Source organism: Rhinatrema bivittatum, chromosome 15 (assembly GCF_901001135.1).
Source record: "Rhinatrema bivittatum chromosome 15, aRhiBiv1.1, whole genome shotgun sequence".
NCBI lineage: Eukaryota > Metazoa > Chordata > Amphibia > Gymnophiona > Rhinatrematidae > Rhinatrema > Rhinatrema bivittatum.
The window spans coordinates 53,715,852-53,738,414 of record NC_042629.1 but is presented as its reverse complement, the minus strand read 5'-3'; the positions used below and the strand labels follow the sequence as shown (position 1 = coordinate 53,738,414).

Here is a 22,563-nt window from a genome sequence, read left to right as displayed (position 1 = left end):
CTTCATAACTAAAGTGACAAAATGTGATCTGATGTCACAGATGGGCCTGATGGGCTGGTTCGCACCTGACCTTGCGCCCTAATTTGGAATGGACCTCAGTCTAGTAAAACTGCAACAGTGCGACTTTATCAGACAGTTACCTATGGTTTCTTTGCGGTTCAGGAAGGGTACTTTTCGCATGACGGCAATCCTGGTCTTCTCCAAGCCATCCTTTGTTCCACTTCTCGCCGCCTTCATTAGTTGCGTCATCTGAGGATCCCAAGGAAGGGGAGAGAAGAGACATTCATTAGTAAGACGACAAGCAATCTTACACAGCTTCAGGCCTTGCCCAAAAATGACCTAAGCCTAGTATACTTTAGCAAGCCAGATACCCAGGATTACTAAAGGAATAAGGCACTGCAGTGCGACACCTCTCCAGCTTTATTGTAAAAATACCACAATCTATTACTATTACTAATTTCTAAACATATGCAACCAAACATATATAGCATTGTACAAATACACGAGGGAATCCCTGCTCCGTAGTTTACAATCCAGTCAAAACAGACAAATGGGACAAGAAACTGAGAAATTCATTCATTAAGAAAATGGTTAAAACAGGCTGAGATCAGGGGAATAAGAGGTTAAGACTAAAAAAGTTGGGTTCTTAGATCAAATTTAATAAGACCAGCAAAGAAGCATCACACACCAACTCAGGAAGTCTGCTTCAAGCATGTGGCACAGCCAGGTGGAAAGCGCAGAGTTGGAGTTGGCAGAGGAGGAGAAAGGAATAGACAGGACTGACTTGCCCAATGAATGAAATGGGGAGGGAGGGGCACAGGACATATGTAGCACCCTTACAAAAACGTGGGGTCCAAATCAGCCAACTATAGACGACTGTGCAGGCTTGGATTTGTCAACAGGCACACTAGGCCTGTGTGTGGAGTGGCAAGGCTCCGGGGGCAGAAGGCTGGCTGAAGATTTGCTGCCGTCCCGCTCCTCTGAATTTCATTCAGCAGGGAACAAGCGGGGAGGAAAGGAGTGAGCCTGGAGCAGACAGGGCAATCGTTCTGGTGAGGTTAGGGGGGGCGGAGCAGGGGGTCACTGAGGGGAGGAGAGAGGTTGGGGGGATAAGAGAAGATCAGTTGGGTGGCATGTGTCTGTGTGTGAGAGAGAGGGGAACAAGGACGGAGGGGGAAGAAGAGGAAAACGGCTAGAGGGGGATACGAAGAAAGGGAAAAGGAGAAGAGGAGAGGGGGAACAGATGGGGTAGGGGAACAGGGAGGGAGGAGGAGAGGGGAGGGGAAGGCAGCAGTGTTTGTGTGTGAAAGAGAAGGTATTGGTGTGAATGCCAGACTGGGTGGGAAGCTAAATAGGGGATGCAATGGGGAATAGGAATCAATCCAAAAAAGTGAGAAGCCCTGAGGCTTGCTAGGAATGCAGACGTCTCAGCTCTTCCCTCTCCTGTTAAGTCAGGGACTCAAATTCAAACCAAAGAGGTTGTCATCTTCTTAGGTTTTAAATTTGCCTCCTCATTTAGTTCTGCTTCCCAGGTAGCCAACCTCAAACATTTATCCTTTTATCTCCACTTCATTCGACAATTTAGGCCCTTCCTAGACATAACTGCTGCTTCTGTCGGTGCTAAACGGCTTCGCCCCGTTTGCCTCACCTTGTTCACGGCTCCTCCCACTTCCCTTGGGAAAATGGCTGCCGCCGCATCTACAAGCCGACCTCTCCGGCGTCCCCGGAATGGCTATGGTGCTGCCTCCTGCCATGCTCCTCCCAAGGGCCTACTAGGGTAAGCGCGCGCACCACCCACGTCTTTATTCCAGCATTGGCGTGAACCACGGGGGCGTTCCCCTCTATTGACGTCACGCCATCCGGGTATTTAGCCTGTACTCTGTTGCTAGCTCGTTGAGTTAGCAAAGGATTGGTTTCGGCCGGTCTAAGCTACTCTGCCGCTTCCGTGCTGCCGCTGGAAGATCTCTCTCTGCCCTTCAGGGTATTGCTAACCTGGGTACCCGCTCCTCGGGGGCCCTCTGCTTTATTTCAGGTGCCTTACAGGGATCAGGTACTCGCTCCTCGAGGGCCTGCTCTCCCTGCCTCGGTGCCGCTACCAACTTCTTCAACCTGGTGGAATCTCATACCAACAGCAACCATCTAGTGAGTAATCTAACTCTCAGTCTATCTCATCCACAGTACTGGCCTTGCTGGGAAATCCACACCGGAATCCCCCTTTACCAACTGGGTGAGAAGGGTCCCTTCTGCCGAAGGTCCTGAGACTGCTACATCCAGACTATCTCACTACTGCCACCTCTGGTGGTACACTTCAAGCTGTTTAATAAAAGAACTAAACTCTGTGTTTGTGCGTCTGCGTTTAGCCCAGTACTGCGGCGCCTCACGGGGCTCCTCCCCAAGGGCGTGGTCATCTGCCTCAGTACCCAAGAATCCACCCAAACACCGCTAAACCATAACAATAACTGATTTAAAATCCCTCTTAGTCCTTGGTAGTAAGCAGATTGGATTACTGCCACACTCTCTACCATGCTCTGCACTGCACCTATACTCACTGGCTACAAATTGTACAAATTACTGCAGCCAAGACTGGATCACATCACCCTGCTTTTAAAACAGCTACACTAGCTTCTGATTTTAAATCATCTGCCCTACGTCTGTCTGAGTGCTCTTCCCTAGCTTTTCAACTTGCGTATTTATTTATCATCTCCCTGGTCCTGCTGGTCCATCATCCCTACACAAGCGCCTTAGATTCCATCTTTTAAGGAAATTAGGCTAGAAAAAAAAAACAGGAAATGGCCTTCTCCTTCCTTGCACCAAGTTTGTGGATATCCCCCCCACCCCTACAACTTGAGAGAAATGTTAAATTCAGAAAGGGCTTAAAGACACGTTCATTTCAATAAGCATTTGATTCTTAAGAATTTTTCTGTTCAACACAGACCTCCCTATCATTTGCCCAGTGTTTTTCTTTTTTTTTTTTTATTTTAATGGTTTGATAATGGGTGCTAATTTTAGATTTTCAGTTTTTTTAATTCTTATTTGTTAATCATGCTAACTTTGATCCTGTGGAAAAGTCAATTATATGTCTGTTGCTAATATCAGTTTCTTATTAACAGTTTATTTTTGTCATAGGTAACTAATTTGATTACTTTATCTTATGTATGTTTTCTGTAAATGTTTTAATTAGAAGAATCTTATTTTATTGTATTTATTCTGCTTATTAGTTCTTGTGCGGTGCTGCATATACCTAGAGTAGCGCTATAGACGTGATAAGTAGAAGTAACTTTTATTTTTCAGTCTCTGACATAGCAATACAACCGATTTAAGAAATATTCACGTAGATGAATCAAACTTGTTCTGCATTTGGCTTCTCCTATAATATTCACAGTTTGCACAACGGAACATCAAAGGAAATTATAGAACTTTGCTTGAAGCGAGAGCAAGCTTTACAACATAGCAGTACCAAATACACTGATGTTTGACTTGTACAGTGAATTGTAAGGCATTGCAAGACAAGTTCCAAAGTGTGCATCACCACCAGGTATACTAAACTTTATAGACAAACATAAGCTGAAAGACAGATAGTATGCTTGACACCTTTATTGCTTTCTGTTGCTGTGGACACTGGTGGGTGAGGTTTTCTAACCTGCAGTTGATCAAAGCATACATTTGTTCCTCAATGGTGCACAAAAAATACTTATTGGGCTAGCCACCTTGGGGCTCATTTTCCATCCACTGGACGTCAAGCAAAGATAGCTGATTATATTCAGTGGTACACCAGCGCCACCGAGCATCATAGCCATCCTAAAGTTAGTAGGATAAGTTTAACCGGCTAATTTTAGGACTGCTCTTCAGCAGCAGGCTACAAACTAGGGAAGCCAGGATTCAAATCCCACTGCTGCTCCTTGTGACTTCGGGCAAGTCACTTTACCCTCCATTGCCTCTAAGCTCTCTGGGGACAGGGAAGTATCTACAGTACCTGAATGTAATCCACTTTGAAGTGCCAAAAAGCAGAACATAAATTAAATAAGTAGGTTTCCTTGAATGGTTGTCTGGGATACAACACACATGCAGACCTAACTGGGAAAAGAAAGGCATGATATGAGACTTCCAGACTGAATAATCAAGACTGTTACTTGGCAGCAACGATACAGCAACCTCACAAGATTTTGAGCCTTAGCGCCCACAAGCAATCAGGGTGTTATAGGCATAGGCCTCAAGCATAGTGCTTACTCTCTAGCTCATACCTGAAGCTCAAAAAAACAGACACAGGGGCTGTACTAAAATTAAGAGTTACATTTTAGCGTGGATTTTATTTAGCACATGCGGTAAAACAGGTGGTCCCCAGAGGATGAAGTAAGCTAATGACATGCTAATAGGCCAGGCGTAAAAAAATGCACAAAACAGCTTTTTTTTTTTTAAACTCTGTGGCCATTTTTAATGTCATTATCTAAAAAACCATGCAAACCCCCCCCCCCCCCCCAAAAAAAAACAAACAAGTTCCCTGTCCTCAATTTCACATCTTCCTCCCTTCTTCTTTGGCCCAGTGTTGGGCCAGGCCAGATGAGTCCTCACTTTCCTCCCAAATATGCCAAACCCCTCACCTTAAACAAAACAAATCTGAGACCAGTCAAGTTGTGTCAGTCCGTCCATCTGATCCAGTCCAATCCAGCCGTCCATCCTACTGCCCTCCTTTTCACCTTAAACAAATAAATCCCACTCTCCAGAACCCCCTTGTACCCGGAGCCCTCCAAATCTACCCCCACCAGGAGCCCCAGCTGGGAAAGACCCTACCTCCTCAGGCTGGGTGATCTCTCAACTGACAGCAGTCGAATGGTCCCTTCACTGTCACATGTCAGTGAATGGACCAATCCCCTTTCAGAATTCAGAAAGACATCAAATTAACTTATTCCAGCCTTCACCGTCTGTCGATTGGTCCTTCTACTGTCAACTAGCTGTCAGTGAAAGTACCAGCCCCCTTTCAGGAGGCTGGCCTTTCTGAATTCTGAAAGGGGATTGGTCCTTTCAGGGACATGTAACATTGGAGAGACAAATCGGCTGTCAGCTGAGAGAGCATGCCAGCTAGAGAAAGTAGGGCCTTCTCCGGCTAGGGCTCCCGGTTGAAAGGATCGATTTGGAGGGCTCTGGGTAGGAGGGGATTCTGGAGGGCGAGAGGCAAACTCCTCCCAATTTATTTGTTTAAGGTGAAAAGGAGGGGGCTGAGAGGGGCCACTGGACTGGATGGCTGGATCGATGCAACGTGACCCAACCCAACCGAACTTGACTGGACGTAAGGTGAGGGGTTCAGCATGCTTGTATACGTGGGGGGGAGGAAGAGGGAGGAGGACTCGCCCAAATTGGGTTGGGTGTCCTCCTCTCTACTGCAGGAGTTTAATGCCTGCTTCTGAGCAGGCAAATTTCCTGCAGTAATAGAAGTCATGCTAAGTATTTGCCCCACTAACATGCCTCCTTACATTGCCAGGTAATAGCTAATAGGTCGTACTACCTTGCAATTAGCGTGAGATGTTCTAACCTTGCCACAGACTTTATAGTGTGGGATTTTTCAGAGCTAAAAATCCTATTACATATAGGGGTTAGGTTAGCACTGAAAAATGTTCAGGGATAGAACCGCAGGTTTTGCACCACCTCCATCTGCTGGAGACAGAGAAATACTGAGGAGCTGCAGGTGGCACACCCGGGTTAAGAGGCGGTGCCTGTGAAACTTTCTCTGTCTCCATCTGCTGGAAGGGAGACAAAACCCAGGAGCCTGGACTGATCCGGGTACGTACAGGGAAACAGAAGTTAAAACCTGCGGTAGGGTCGGCGCGGCTTATTACATCGGCACCACAGAGCGAGCATGCTCAAACTACCAGGGATGTCACAAGCACTGGATAGATATACCAATACAGTCAAAGGTCGAGTACAGGAAAGCTAATTGCACTAGCTTAACACCAAGTGAAGTTCTGGAAGCAATCAATAAGGAAAAGGGCACAGGGCAGGGTACTGAAGGCAGCTGATGAGATGTTACAGGATGGGAGGAGGAGATGGGCATAGAATGGAGAACTGGAAGCAGCTGATGAAGAGGAGGGGATGGATGCAAGGTGAGGCACTGGAAGCAACCGATGAGGAGGCGGTAGCCGCAGGGGCTCCTGAAGAAAGGGGTTCATAAAGCATTAAGCAGGGCAAATACCTTCCAATTGTATTTCTGCTTCAGATCCTGCATGTCTCTGCCCCTGACTCTTACAGCCAGGAGGTCCCGTTTAGTCCTGCAGTACCTCTCCTTTAGCCTAGTCAGGTCTGGTGAAAGCTGCGCAGTGAGGCAGGCAAGGCAGTGATGGAAATGCAGCGTGGGGAGGGAAAAAAAAAGCAGAAAGAAAAGATTCAGGTAAAAGCAGCCAAAAATAGAAAGGCAGGAAACCACCACCTCACAGGAAGAGCGGGATTCACTCCCACCACCAGACATTATCGTTCTATGGAGGAGAGAATCCGAAGCCACGAGTCCTGGCTTCTAAGCACCATTCTGACCACGGCACCTTAGATTTAGCTGTTGAAATAATTTAGCTGTGATCCTTATAAATGTTCTGTTTGGAGTTAGGAGAAAAGAGTGTACAGCACAAAACTGCATTTTGATTATTGTTTCCTTCTTAGTACAAGTAAAAGTACACACACTATTGAGAGCGTGCTTACCTTTACCCACATATAAAAAGGAGTGGAGATAAAGTGAGGAGGCAAATCACCCCCCGTACTTTTCAGTGTGCACCTCCTCCGATGTATGTGTAGAATACTTGGCACTTTGTACTCTTGTTGTGTGTGCCAGCGAGATTTTCAGAGGGAAACTCTTCCTTTGAAAATGAGCTTGCAATCCTGCAGCAAGTTTCAAGATGGCCCTCCCCGAGGACGATTTTCAAATAACATTACCCAGGTGAATTTAAAGCAGTTACCCAGATAAACTGGGTGGCTGAAAATTGCCCATGTTGTGAAACAGGGGTGGAGCCAGGGCCGGCAAGCAACTCACAGGGATTTCATTTTAAAATCCCTGTGCGCTCTATGGAGATAACTTTGCACCTGCTGGGTATGAAAGTACCAGTGGTCCCCACAGGCCCCACACATTTTCGAGGAAAACTTCTTGGAGAGTCTTCCTATACACATTTACCTGCTGGCCCATGAATATAAAGCATCCCCAAGCCAGCGAGCAATGCAGAGATTTAAAAAACTGACCCCTAAAAGGGCTGGGTTTTCACTGCTGCAGCTGCTCCAGTGTCTGTGGCGAGGCCTAGCCTCTTCCCTCCAGTCTAGTGTATAGCGTCCTAGTTCCAAAATTATAGGAGCCGGGATCTCTGCCCTAGGGCTGAATACTACAGCGCTAGGCAAGGTTGGATGATATGAATTGAAACTCGTGTTGTAATTATTAACCCCAGTGTTCCCAGCATCATGACACTGCCAAAGTCCACCAAGCTCTGCTTCAGTCCAACACAACGTCAGCTCTAGAAATAATTTCTTTCACATACCATGCTCTCAACAGAAGAAAGAACACTATTGTACCTGCTTAACTTGGCTCTCTCACACCCAGATGTTTTCAGAAAGGCTGTCTATTAATTATTGAATTGTCGGCCTAGACTTAGCTGAAACCAGTTCCATCAGTCTGTCTCATTGGATCCTGTTCTCCATTAGAACAGAAGACAGGGGTTCTAATCACTCTTTTTCCACAACTCCGCACCCTTTCTAACTCCAGGCAGCATGCCCAGCCAGGACCCAGGCCCTCATCAGCCTCAATGGATGTCTCCTTTCAGATAACCCCCTCAGCTTCACTCTTTATGGCCAGCCGGGACTATCACAGTAGTGGCAAAAGCCTTCTGCTCCTCTTTAATCTCAAGCTTCATCTTCCTGGCACATCTGACCCCGGCAAATAGCAACCAGTTCTGCTGCACTACAGCCTAGAACCTCATCTATGCACCTGCCCAGGATCACATGCTTTTATAACAAATTCAGATCGCAGTCCTCAAATGTTTGTCACAATTGTGACTGTATTTCACATGGTAAAACTGGGCCTTGGATTGCCTTCTCTCTCACTGGTCGTTTCTGCTGCTTTTACCAGGAATATTGTTAAGGTCTAGGCTCTGGCATGGCTTTGAACCAGTGCCCTAAGTCCAAGCCATTGCATGGCTCTGGGTAAACCCAGGCTCAGGCAGCCTAAGAGAGCTTGGCCTGCATCCGATGCTAGGAACAGTGAGCCCACCACTGAGGGAGCAGACTGGACTAGAAACAAGGAAGTAGCTCTCAGCAATTGAGAGCTGCTGAGCCAAGCTACAGAAGATCTATGGGACTTACTGTTGACATGAATTGTATAATTGCTTATTTAAGTGAAGTAACTGAACCGTTGTGAGTAATTGGACCTGTATATGTATACATGGACCTGAATTAATGGTTAACGCTATTGTTTGCGCTGGGTTTGCTAGCATTTACAGGCCCATGCATAGGGATGTGCATTCTCTTTCTAACTAAATAAAAAAATACAACAAAAAATCTTGTTTTATTTCATTAGAAAATGAATCACAAAAAATGCTACCAAAATTATTTTTTGTTTCCTTTTTATTCAGAAACAGGGAAAACATGCTTATGTGCAGCCCAAATTTAAAAATGAACCCCCCCACCCAACCCTCCCTGTAAGCACAAGAAGCATTCAAATGAAGAAGGAGCAAACCCCAGCTTTCAAATTGGCACCGGTCTGTCATATGGGCCATATAACAAAAGGTTTCTGGCCTCAGCACCAGCTGGCGTCATTTTGAAAACAGGACCAAGAGGGGCAGGAGCAACTGGGGATCGTTCCTGCCCCATTTCAGCTGCTACTTGTGCTTGCAAAACCATGGATGAGATAGGATTGGGTCCAGGAACAGTGGGGGTGGATATGCGAAGGCCAGGGAGGGGGGAATTATTTTAGCGGCATTGGCAAGGGGTACCCAGCACTTTCCTTTCTTTTCATTTTTTCTTTCTGCTTTTCTCACTTTGTTTATTTTTTTTTTGGTTCAAATAAACAAAATGAACCAAAATAAACAAACTGTGTTGCGATTAGGGGACAGCGGACCGGAAGAATCTAGATGGCACGTGCAGGGATAATATAGTCCCACAGGAAAGTGAAACCTTGAGCTCTGATTGATAGGCTAACATTGCTTGGTGCAAAGAAATTTGAGCCACACACCTGTCATTTAGGACTGCTTGAACCAAGAAATCCTTACTACGCATGCCTGTGTTCTGCACACTATATATTCCCGTTCCCAATCACAAATTCCTCGGTACAGAGGGAAGCACATGCTCAACGATATATCTGACCCCAATGTCCAGCTCCCAGATGAATAACTTCGCTGCCACTGCTGAATACTCAGAGCATGTTGAAATGACTTGTAAATACTAGTTCTTTATTTACCTTTTATATGATCTTCTCTCTCTCTGCATACGTGTGCTGCTAGCAATAGTTTTGTTTTCTCTCTTTATTATTTGCTTACATGCACATATGCTAAAATCTCTGATATACTGCCTGTGTCACTTATTATATTTTACTCTTTTGTATTACACTACTGTTTTTAAAACTTTTCTTCCTACCTCCTGTGTCTATGTTATCTACTTCCCCACACTATCAAGGTGACCTGGCCATTACAAAAACAGAAACAATTAAAAAAAAAAAAAGCCAAAGCATTGTTGATGCAACCTTCCACTATGTAATAAACTTTAGCAATCGGGGCAAGGCCCTCTTCTGAGGCTAAAAATAGTCTGGTACTCAGGAAGGCCTTCCCAGGCACAGTAAAGTGGTCCTAAGAGACGTTTGTGCAGCTCCACAAATATTTGCAAGAACACATACGCAAATGAAGGATCATCATAAATAAATCAGGGCTTTGTGAGCTGCCACTAAATAATGTGAATGCTCAAGCTTCATATACTTTAGTAAGAGCTCACTATATAGCCACTATCTAATACCAGGTGTTAAACTAGCTACCATACAGAGTAAGGCCTGAAATCCCCCATGTTCAGCAGCCTGAAGTGAATGAGCCACTTAGCAGTGGGGTATTTCTTTCCCCATCTACCTTATTCCCTCCCCACAGCAAAAATCAACCTCAGAGGCATCGCCCTCCCACTAACAGAATAAGCCTCCACCGGGGCATCTCCCTCCCTCCCTCCCTCCCATGGGAATCAAATCCCCATGTGCCAAATCCTCAGGCCACCCCCCCCCCACCACCACCACCAACCCAATGTCAAAATTCCCCCGAGTCCTGAGGCCACCTGCTCCTCCCACCTCTCCTCATAGCTCATAGTCAAAATCCCCCTGGCCCCCATCATTATCCCCCCCCACACACACACACACACACACACACATACGCAAATACACACACATAAGTCCTTAACTCTCCACCCAGATAACCCTGTGGAAGGTCCCAAGACTTCATGGGCAGAGAGACAGCAAAGCCTTCCTGTTCCCATTAGGGAACTTCATCCCTCCCGCAGTTATCAAAGTCCCACTCCACCTAGCACTGAGTCTTCCCAACCAATTCCAAGCGCACATCAGAAGGTGACATCAGAGGATCCCAGGTCTTCACGGACAGTGCCGCTCTTTGCCAAATAACGCTGCAAGGGTGTTTCACTATTATCGAGTAGTAATAGTGGTGAAGTGCCCCTAAGCAGCACCACTCCACATATATTTTCATTGCATGTAAGAGCTGTTAAGTTAAAATAAAGCAGGCTTAGAGCATTTAAGAGCGACTGGTTTACATAAGTAGAGGCTCAGAACTGAAAATGAATTATTTTTATCACAGCTCAGTGAAAGTAAATTGTGAAGACCAGATGTGTTCTCCCTGCCAAGGAACCATCCAATTTATCAGTCATTATTTGATATCACAAGCACAAAGAGCAACTTAACTCCATTTTCTCACAGTAAAAAAACAAATATTAAAAAAGTATTGCCCTCTAACCTGAGATGAGGAGAGGAACCAAAGGGCATCCAGAAGCCCTCTTCCACAAAATATCTTTTACAAATGGATGGCTTCTACATTGTTTTTGGTTTTCTGTTTGTTTGTTTTTTTAAAGATAATATTCACGCATTTCTATAGCCTGATATTTCAACTGCTCTTGAGGGAAAAGGGAATTATTTAAAATATGGGAGGAAGATCTCCAAGAAGTCATGAATAAGATTCAGTGTTATAACTTAGTTGTTACTGGAATCTCAAAGGAGCAAGAGGAAACTACAGAGTCAAAAATGTGCAAAAAGGAACCCGATAACAGCTAGCTGCAAGGAGGAGGTCACCAAAGGGTAACATATTGCACAGCACTATGATGTAGTTAAGTGGCAGTTCATCACATTTATCATCAGACGTTGTGGAAATGTAAGAAACCAGCAGAGGTAGAGAGAAAACACTGTCCTCCTGCTTGGAGAATGTATGCAGATTGCAGACAGGGCTCAGCAAATGAGGAAAAGAAAATGCCAAGCCCCAGCAGCCAATCAAAACACAGGCAATCTGCATATTCTAGACAGGGGGTTTCTCAACTCAGTCCTTGGGAGATGCCTAGCCCTGTCAGGTTTTAGGACATCCACAATGATTATGCATGGGACAGATCTGCATACAATGGAGGCAGTGCATGTAAATTCATTGTGGGTATCCTGAAAACCTGAATGGCTAGCTATGTCCTGAGGCCTGGGTTGAGAATCCCTGTTCTAGAGTTGTTTGAAAATATTGGCAGGGAATGTGTATGCAGCGATATATGTAATACAGGTGACTGGACTGAAGAGCATCATGCAAAGATGAATAAGCAAGAGCCACCTTCTCTCAGAGTGAATGAGCCTGGTACCACCTCCTTTCTCAGGCTACAGTCTGGCTCCAGTTCAGTTCAAGGCACACAATGAGTTCACAGAACACAATGTGGAAGGGGAGTGCGCTGTCCCAGTATAAGCATCAGTAAATGTTACTTTTAGGGACATCTGTTTTCACAGCTGTGATAAGCAGGGACAAAGTGGGGCTAGAACAATAAGTTTATGTCCATCTATTAGGAGCGTCCAGCCATGGCTAACACCTCTAGCTTTCCTACTTGCAGTTTACTACTGGGGGCATTTTGCGCAATCGTGCAATGAAGAATTAGTGCAAAACTCCTTCCTGCCGCAGATTTACCTTTCTCTATGCAGAATTTATAGTGATTGGCTCCATAGGAGAAGCAGCCAGTACGGTCTTCTTCCTACACCATGAAGCTCTCAGAGTGTTAGCTGAGAACAGCACAGGAATTCAGGCACCACCCAACTCGCACTCAGAGCCGCACAGTGCAAGATGACGACAGCTGTGCCAGGGACAGCGGTAAGCAAGAGACGGAGGGACAGGGGAACTAGCTGGTGAATGCTTACAACTGGGGGTCGAGACTGGCTGGGACAGAGCTGGTGGGGGAGGGAGATAAGCTGTGGGAGGGAATGAGAGAGTGTAGAGAGGATGGGCTGGGGAAAGATAGTGAGAGTGCGGGAAGGACAAGCTGGAGGAAAAGGAGAAAAAAAGTCTATTGGTTTATGATTAGGGCTTCTGGTTTGGTGATTTTAATCTGGCAATCTACGGAACCCCAGAGGAGCAGGCAACAACACCCACTCCTTTCAACTGCTAACATTCAGGGCCGAAACAGTACAGGTCCGCCGGAGCGCACTGTTAACCCGCGATTGGGACGCGCGTTTTCGACGCGCTAGCTTTACCCCTTATTCAGTAAGGGGTAATAGCACGTCGAAAACGCTCGTCCAACCCCCCCCCCCGAACCTAATAGCGCCCGCAACATGCAATGCTGTTGATGGCCCTATTAGGCATTACTTGCAACTGCACGATTCAGAAAGCAAAATGTGCAGTCAAGCCGCACAGTTTACTTTCAAGAAATTAGCGCCTACCCAAAGTAGGCGTTAATTTCTCCAGGCAACCAGGAAAGTGCACAGAAAAGCAGTAAAAACTGCTTTTCTGTGCACCCTCCGACTTAATATCATGGCGATATTAAGTCGGAGGTCCCGAAAGTTAAAAAAACAGATAAAAAAAAAATTTGAAAATCGGCCCGCGGGTTGAAAACCGGATGCTCAATTTTGGCCGGCGTCCGGTTTTCCAAACCCGTGGCTGTCACGGGTTTGAGAACCGACACCGGCAAAATTGAGCGTTGGCTGTCAAACTCGCTGACAGCCGCCGGCTCCTGTCCAAAAAGAGGCGCTAGGGACGCGCTAATGTCCCTAGTGCCTCTTTTTGCCGCGGACCCTCATTTGAATACAGAATCTATAAGGTTGCCTTTTGGAAACCAATATCCAAACCCCCTACATCCTGAGGGGGATGAAGATCTCAACTTTAACAAGCAGGAGAGGAGGCTATGTCATCCTAGAGCACCAGTCATGAAGAGAACTTGGGCCTTGAGACTAGTTCCCAGGAGAATGGGGGAGGATCAGCCCTCCTCCCCATGGGAACATTCCGGTCCTGGATTCCTTCACTATCTGGGCCTCCATCAATGCCCAGGGATTGGACAAAACTTCATGGAATCCTACCTGGATGGGAACTCTGGCAAGTCCCCAGGATAGAGGCCTACCCAGGTCACATGAGGCACCGAAGAAGGCAAAAAAAACCTGATGAATTGAAGGAGAAGACACCATGAACAAGCTGCGGGTGCAGCATTATTTATTAATGAAAAAGAAACCTCTTCCAGGCTGCCTGAGCACTAGGCCCGCCATGCGACCGGCAGAAAGAAGCCTTGAATAAGGGGAAAAAATGAAAATGAAACACAAAACTACCAAAAGGTACAGAAAGGAAAAAACAAAAACTTGCAGGGTCCTGCCAAAAACCAGCTTCTGCAGTTCCAGATCTTTCTCTGCAGTAGCTGTGAGCGAGCGAGAAAAGAACAGAGTCTTACAGGCTCTGCGTAAAAAAAAAAAAAAAGAGACTGAGGGGCTCTGCATTGGAGGCTGAGGGGTGACTACAGCTGCACATGCTCAGTAGAGCATCCTGAAAGTTCTAGAATCTTTGAAATCAAAGCTCTGTGCTGGGCTCCAATAGATGAAGTCACCCATGTGTGAAGACTGCCATTTTGCTTGTCGCGGAGAATCTGCAAATCTTTATTATATTAAAAGGTACTCCATATCAAAAATTAGCAAAATGACTATCATTCAATATAATATTTGTGGTGCCTTTGTCTAAGGCAAACCATCTGGAGGATTACAGCTTGCCTGATTTGTTTGCAGTTCTCGTCACGGAAAAAGGAGTTGACACAACTTAAAGCAGAATTAGCTGTAATTAAAAAGGCTAAACGGAAATTAGCAAGCACCAAAAGAAGCCTCCTCAATTTTACAGTATTCAGAAAACCTGCCCCCACTCCCACATAAAATTCAGAAACCCGGGAATAAGTGGTTTACAGTGGCTCTGGCAGAATAAGACCTGTGACCCAGAGACACCCACTCTCTCCAGTTGTGCAGCTTGGATGTCCAACTACACTTCCACAGAGCATTCAGAAACCTAGTAATAAATGGAATACAGTGGACTCTGGTAGGAAAAGCTCTGTGATACAGAGATACCCATTCTCTCAAATGATACCAGTACAAAATGCCTTTTCTGTATTGGAAAGTGAAGATGCTCTAGCAATGGAAACTGCAGTGGTATCTGAAAGGAAAGAAGATACCCAGTGCACTCAGAAATCCCATAATAAAATCAAAAGTCATAACAGAAGCACTCATTTGGGAATTCATTTTGAGGAGAACACAATAATTAAATGCCTTCCAGGATCCTCAGCTGGTAGAAATGCAAACCAGTTAATCAATGCGATTAAAAAAGAAAGTAAGGGCTTTAAAATCAATATTATCATCTCTCTGAGGACCAATGACCTTGCTAGAAATAGCATCCAAACAGTACAGAAAGATTTCCAGACTCCGGGGAAACAGATTGGGCATTTGGCACAGACTTGCTTTTTCAGAAGTGTTACCTGTTCGTGGAAAGGGGAAGGGAAGGCTAAGCCATATAGACCACGTCAATAAATGGCTCAAAACCTGATATAAGGAAGGTGGGTTTGGATCTCTTAGGAGATGGGGTTGTGTAAAGAACAGTAAAAGGCTATACAGTAAAGATGGCCTACATCTCTCCATGGCAGGAAAAAAGATCCTGTGAGAAATTTAAATCATGTCATAAGGCATTTAAACTGGAGGATGAGATGGGGGTGGCTGAAGGGAACTGGAATGTGATCCCCAACAAATACAGAAATGGGTGGAGAAATGAACAAAAAAAAAAAATCAGCTCAATCGTCCACTTTGCAATTTTCCTAGATGTAATACCTCCTCACCTTGTGAAATGCTTAAAGAAAATTTCATAGAAAATGTAAAGATTTTGCCTCGAAATATGCCTCCTATTTATAGAGCATACTATATTTCCTCTCAGAAACGTGTACTTAGCATTCAAGAAGATGGTACTGAAGTACTGGCTCCCTTTTAGATGTTTCCGCTTTGTTAGAGAAGTCTCTAGTGAATGTAGTCAAATTTCTAGAAACTTTGACAAAAGTTTTCTATGCCGGGCTCCATTTGATGATGTCACCCATGTGTGAGGATTACCAACCTGCTTGACCTAGGAGAACTAGATATAGTAGAATGTTTTGCTTAGGAGTACTGCTGGTAAATTAATATATTTTAAATTGTAAATGGATAATAACTGTCTCTCCAATTATGGACTTTTGTTTGTGCTATGGTGGATTTTTCTTGTAAATATTGCATAACCATATTTTTCTTGTATTTTTTATTTTTTCTTGTTGTATACTTGAAAGAATTTTCATAAATATAAAGTTTAAAAAAATATAGTCTATTTTTCAACAAAAGGGCAAAAATGGTGTCCGGGAGGAGCAGCAAGCTGAGTGAGAAAAGCTGTAAAGCTATGAGTACAAATGTTCGTAGCCTGGGCAATAAAATTCCAGATCTGCAGGCCCTAATGGTGGAGACAGACTTGGATATTATTGCTATTACAGAAACATGGTTCACAGAGTTTCATGAATGGGATACAACCATAGCAGGCTATAACCTGTTCAGAAAGGACAGAGATGACAGATGGGAGAGGAGTAGCTCTTTGTCAAAAACAATATCCAAGCAACTGAAAAGCAGAGGATGTGGGAAAAGGATGAAGTACTGTAGGTTGTCTTTAAAAAAAAAAAAAAAGATGACACTTCCATTTACACTGGGTTGGTCTACAGGCCTCCAAATCCAACAGAGGAATTGAATAGAGATCTGGCTGAGGACATCTAAAATGTTGGAAGGAAGGGAGAGGTGTTGCTGCCTGCTACATCACAGGCTTCCTGTTACCAGGGCAAGCCATACTAGAAGTGGAGCACCATAGGGCCTGCTGGGAGCATACATGCGCCATTGAAAAGGCCCCGAGTTTGTTTAGGGGACGTTGTTATTGCTGCGGGGATGAGACCTGAGGAAGAAAGGGTTGCAGGCCTGGATAGTGGCAGTGTTGGAAATTTGGCGCCAAAAGGCAGTTTCCTAAGCTGTCTATGTCTAAATCCAGGCCTGATCTCAAATGTCCACCTGGGCACCAGTTATCATCAGCCAGTATGGTTTAATATAACAGCCAAGGAGGAGAGAAGTCGCACAAAGATCAAGATCCTGGATTTCAAAAGCCAGACTTTGGTAAAATATCAACGTACCTCGAGGAAGAGTTAGAAGACTGGGAGAAGATGAGTAAAGTAGAACAACAGTGGGCCAAATTTAAACAAAAACTATAACAAAGGCAACAAATCTTTATGTAAAAAAAGTAAAGAAAAATAAAAGAAAACGTAAACCAATATGGTTCTCCAAGGTGGTGGCTGAGAAAATAAAGGCAAAAAGATCAGCATTCAAAACATGGTCCTGTTCCAGGCCCTTCTACAGTGAACACCCAACAGAAATATTTGTTGAGCAATTATGCTTTTTCCTCATCAGCCTCTACAAATTCCTCCCATTCAAATCTGAGTCTCCCAATGTCACTTTTACACTTCCTTCTATAACTAACATATCTAAAAAGAGTCTGGTCCTCCAATTTTACCATATTTGCTATTCTTTCTTCCATAAAATTTTTGCATTTCTCACTACTTTCCCATCTTTTCCAGATATTGTTGCCTGTCTTTAACTTCCTCTTGTAGCTTATGAATGCTAACTTTTTCTCATTTACCTTTTCAGCTACTTCTTAACAAAACTATAAACAGCCTCTTTTTCCTCTTTTCTTTATTTACTTTCCTAACAAAAAGATTAGTTGCCCTTATATCATGTCCTTTTAGTTTTCCCACTTTCTCTTTTACTTCCCCCTAGATTTTCCCAACCAGCTAACAACTCCTTGAGGTATTCCTCCATTTTATCAAGGTTAGTTCTCCTGAATTCTAGGACACTTGCCTTTGAATGAACCTTCATCTCTTGTGCTCTAATACTGAACCACACCATCTGGTGCTCACTGGATCCCAAATGATCACCAACTACATCATCAGAGATACTGTCTCCGATGGTAAACACCAGGTCCAGTATTGCCCTCTTCCGTGTGGGTTCCCTTACTAGTTGACAGAATAATTCTCTTTGCAAAGAATCCAGGATCTCCCTGCTTCTAGAAGATGAACAATGTCCCTAAGGGTCCATACAGATCCCATAAATGTCTATATACATTCTATAACCTGGCACCAAGCTGCCATATAGTGTGGATCTCCGTGAGATATCCTCCTACCTTTGGTTGGAAGGTCACTCGGTGTTTACTCGTTTCTGCTTCAAGCTTGCTCTCCTCACCAGAGTCTTCACTGTAACTTTCAAATTCACTGGAGCTCCAAGCCAGGTCACCTGACTCCTGCGGCTCTCCTTCCCGATGGACATTCTCATAAATCAAGTCACTTTCCATCCCTGGTAGAGAAACATAACAGAGCTTACAGATTCCATTTGACCAACTCAATTATATGGCTTCCCCTGCCTACATTGCTCTAGTTGTCCCAGCTGTCAGCCATACAAACAGGACTGCTTACAGAAGTTTGCTCCTATTTCTTTTTTGCCCTTAAATGGAAAATGTATTTAAGCTAGCCTGATGCCCCTGCTAGGAAACTTATCACTGCCACACCCCATTTAATTCTAAGAATAGTCCTGGCACTACTGCATCTTAATTGACTTTGCCACCTTTTCTTATGCGTTTAATTCAGTCATATCATCACTGCTCTACAAGTTAGCTTTGTCACCTCCCCTTTTTGCATCTGCCCCCTCCACCCCAGACTGATTAGCATACAAGTTTCTAGGCATAATCCAATTCCCAGGCCCACCATTTTTTTTAATCCCACTGCTTCCCCTCAACCCCTTTTTACCATTGGATTCCATCTCTGTCCCAAACATATCAATTTTGGCATAGTTTTGGTTAACATACAAATATAAAATATGAAGGCAAATAAAGACTAAACATCTATCTAGTCTGACCAATTTACTTCCTTCTTAGTGGATCTGTTGTGAACTACATAAAAGTGTGAGCCCCTCTTGCCGTGGCACAATTGATACAACCTTGAGGGCCTGGCCCTATGGTTTGCGCCAACGGAGGGCAAATAAGTTTTGACACGGGCCAGGCTATGATAGAGTCCAAAATTGTACACAGTATTCCAAGTGAGGTCTCACCAGGAATTTATACAGGAGCAATATCACCTCTTTTTTTCTGCTGACCATTCCTCTCCCTATGCAGCCAAGCATCTTTCTGGCTTTTACTGTCACTTATCCACCTATTTGGCCACCTTAAGATCATCAGATTCAATTACTTCCAGATCCCACTCTTCCTGGGTGCTTAGAAGAATTTTGCCTCCAATACTGTACCTTTCCCTTGGGTTTTTGCATTCTAAATGCATTACTCTGCATAATTTAGCATTAAATCTTAGCTGCCAGATTTTAGACCATTCCTCGAGCTTCATTAGATCCCTCCTGTTTTCCACTCCTTCCTGGGTGTCCACCCTGTTACAAATTTTGGTATCATTGGCAAAAAAACCAAACCTTTCCCCAACAACCCTTTCATTATGTCGCTCACAAAAATGTTGGAAAAGAACCGGTCAAGAACAAATTCCTGACGCACACCGCTAGCAACATCCCACTCCTCGGAGAAAACTCTATTTACCTCTACTCATTGTCGCCTCCCACTCAGCCAGTTTCTAACCCAGTAAGTCACTCTAGGATCCATACCAAGAGCACATAATTTATTTATAAATCTTGTGTGTGGAGCCATATCAAAGGCCTTGCTGAAATCCAAGTATACTACATCTAGTGCTCTCTTTTTATCCAACTCTCTGGTCACCCAATCAAAGAAATTGATCAGATTCATCTGACAAGGTTTACCTCTGGTAAAACCATGCTACCTCAGATCCCAAAAACTGCACTATCCTCTGTTTTAGCAGTGATTCCATTAGTTTGCTCATCTCAGAGGTCAGACTAACTCGTCTATATCTCCCAGTCTCCTCCTTACTTCCACTTTTAGGTATAGGAACCACATCCACACTTTTCTAGTTCTCCAGAACTACTCCAGACTCTAAAGAAGCATTGAAAAGGTCAGACAGCGGAGCTGCACTTATGCACTCCAACGAGCTCCAGCATAGTTTTTGTATTTGTAAGGTCAAAGCCGATCAGAGAACTTTTATTATTTTGGGAGATTTCAATCTTCATGTCAATTCTGTTCCATTATCTCCGGCATGTGAATGCATTTTGACTGTAATGCAAGCCTTGGGTTGGTCTCAATTTATTAATATTCCCAATCACACCAGAGGCCACACCCTTGATTTAACTTTTTATGAACAACTGGACCGAAATTACAGCTCCGGTCTTTTCTGGCTCCACTAGATGTAGTGTCTGACCATTTTTGACTAGATTATTTTTTCAAGGTCCCAGGCCAAGCCACCATGCGGTCTCTGCCCTCTTATTATATTACATGTTGCCCTACCGTAGACTCAGTTCAACTTCAAAATTGCTGGCTGCCTAACCTTTCTGCCTCAACCACCGCTTCAGTGTATGAACTGGTAGAGCAGTGCCAAACCTTACTATACTCTGCATTAGACAATCTAGCACCCCCTTCCTCAGTATGTAGCTTTAAGGAAGAGACATGTAGAGCAGAACAGACTTAGCATAAATTTAAATCATCAGATAATTTAGAACTCTAATGCTCAAAACTTGCTTCATATAAGTCAGTTCTAGACAGCACCAAGAAGGACTATAATTCTCAATGGATAACTGGTGCTATATCTCAGCCCCCAGGAATTTTTTCAGATAGTGCAAACGCTGGTGGAATAATATCACCAATTATGATGCCATCTTTGCTATACCTGTGGCCTAACAAAGTTGTCCAAGGTGGCTTCTTCTCTCGTAATCTGTACCCCACCTCCTAAACTTAAGTCAGGAAACCCATGATCTCCTATGACAAAGTATAAAAGGCTTCCCTCCTCTGATACAGCTTTAATGCAAAATTTTACAATTGCCCAGCTGGTGGCATTGAAATGCCCCTAGTTTGCCCTTCCTCCTGTGCCCCAGCCAGTCCCAACTGCAGAAAGAGAGATCTCAGACACAATTGTTGGTGTCTTTCAGAAAAGCATTTAACAGTGATTGGGCCAGCAATATTCAAACACCTCTGTATGCTCATCAACTCAGTGGAAGCCTTAGGCTGAAGGACAGCCATCTCTCACTGAAACTCTGGTGCAGACATTGTCACAGCCAAATGGGTGGCGTAATACTGCATTACATACATAAACACTGTCACACGTGAAAGAGTAGTGTAATGAGAGATTTCTTACCATACTGAGCAGATGCCACATTTTCACTTGGAACATCATCATAAATTACATCGTCCTTTGTTACTACAGAGCTAGAAAGGTGATCAGAGGGCACGGATTCCACTGAAATAAATTCAAATTATAATGTAGAAAATGTACAAGGATAAACAGAAAAGAACACTACATTTCAAACTCGAGTCTCTACTGCATCTCAGTACCTCCCATCAGCAGCCAAAGTCCTGAAGACCTTTGGAGGGTCAGGAAATGCTGTTCTTTGGTCAGACATTAGGTGTCCTCACAGAGGTAAGGAGTCAGCTCAGCCTATTCCTTGGAGGCAGGAACTGTGAGGGTTATATGAGTAGTACACTCAGTCAATAGGGAAAGGGCACAGGCCTTGAGTCTTTCATATCACAGACGACCCAACATTGGATCATTAAACTGGTCACAGAAATAACAGACGTAAATCAACCATCTAGAATCTAAGGAGAACAATCTGGGACAAATAAGGCAAGGCCTTGCAGAGTAGGAGGGTCAGAGGTTCTGTCCAGCATAGATGTCAGACCTGGCCCATATCTGCCTCCCTAAGTAATTTCAATGTGTTATTTCATTCAAACACAAATATTAAGACATTTAGAAGTGAATTTTCAAAACCATATACACACATAAAACATCGTTTTATACATTTATATAGGTCTTTTGAAAGAATAAACAAAGTGACAAGTGGCAATTCCAGCACTGATCTGCTCTTTGGGGTCCAGACATTTGATATTTCCCTTAAGTCATAGCAAGCAGCTAGAACCAATCAACAGATTAGATTTTGATTACGTCTTTTCCTTGATTCATATTTGTATCCCTGTTACTATGCCCTGGATACCATATGCGCATATATGCGCGTATATAATAAAATGGCCACAACCATTATAACATAGGCGCATTCATGCATGCTTGGTATCTAATAGGCTGAAAGCCCCTTTTTGTGCCCCCTATTTGAAATGTGCATGCAAATCCTGACTGCATCATGTAACTGGGCTAGTGAAGCAGCCAGTAACTAGTACACTTCCCTCTAACATAGAATATTCTGGAAGACAGGGCAAGTAAGAAAAGGTATTTTATTTGGCCCAGCAGGGCTGCATAGGTATGTGTGGGAAAAGCCCTCAAGTTTCACGATCGTGATATTACCTGCCACGACCTGCAATAAAGATTTCTCCCCCTCTACTGCACCAAAAAAAGGTGTCATTTCCAAAGTTAAATTTGGCGTTAGTATTCGTTAAATTCTCACAACATACAGCATAAAGCTAGCTTTTGCATACTCATAAAATTTGCATGCAAAAGCGCAATGGGATAACCATCACTCTGGTATCGAGTGTTGCGGCCCTAACGCGATTTGATGAATAACCCTGTTAGACCTTGAGTTCTCTGGGGACAGGAAAATACCTACAGTACCTAAATGTAACTTGCCTTGAGCTACAATGAAAAGGCATGAGCTAAATATACTAATATTAACATATATATATACTCAAGTGGGCCACACTTGAGCTATGAGGATCAAGCGAGCTTGATCAATTAGCAATTTGGATGAAGGTGAGCTGGTAGATTTAGAATATTTGGATTTTCACAAGACGATGGACAAAGCCCCCATGAGAAAATCCTAAGAAAATTAAAAAGTCATGGAATAGGAAGCAATGTCCTTTTATGGATTGTAAAGACAGGAAACAGAGTGGGATTAAATGGTCAGTTTTCTCAGTGATGATAGGTAAACATTGGAGTACCTCAGGGATCTGTACTTGGACCAGTGCTTTTTAATATACAGTATTTATAAATGAT

At 44.0% G+C, this 22,563-nt stretch overlaps 1 protein-coding gene across 8 annotated transcripts in view; it reads right to left on the bottom strand.

The window, feature by feature from the left end:
- The window catches only part of ARHGEF10L (Rho guanine nucleotide exchange factor 10 like), a 187,199-nt gene that overhangs the window by 95,106 nt on the left and 69,530 nt on the right, over positions 1–22,563 (bottom strand). For 7 of the 8 annotated variants that reach the window (XM_029577849.1, XM_029577852.1, XM_029577845.1 and 4 more), the window contains 3 exons: positions 20,761–20,862; positions 17,694–17,863; positions 141–249 (listed from right to left, as the gene is read on the bottom strand). In XM_029577849.1, the coding sequence (XP_029433709.1) occupies positions 141–249; positions 17,694–17,863; positions 20,761–20,862 (381 nt within the window). Of the gene's footprint in view, positions 1–140; positions 250–17,693; positions 17,864–20,760; positions 20,863–20,957; positions 21,081–22,563 lie in introns of those variants that run through there. The other variant, XM_029577850.1, reaches the window with a different exon arrangement.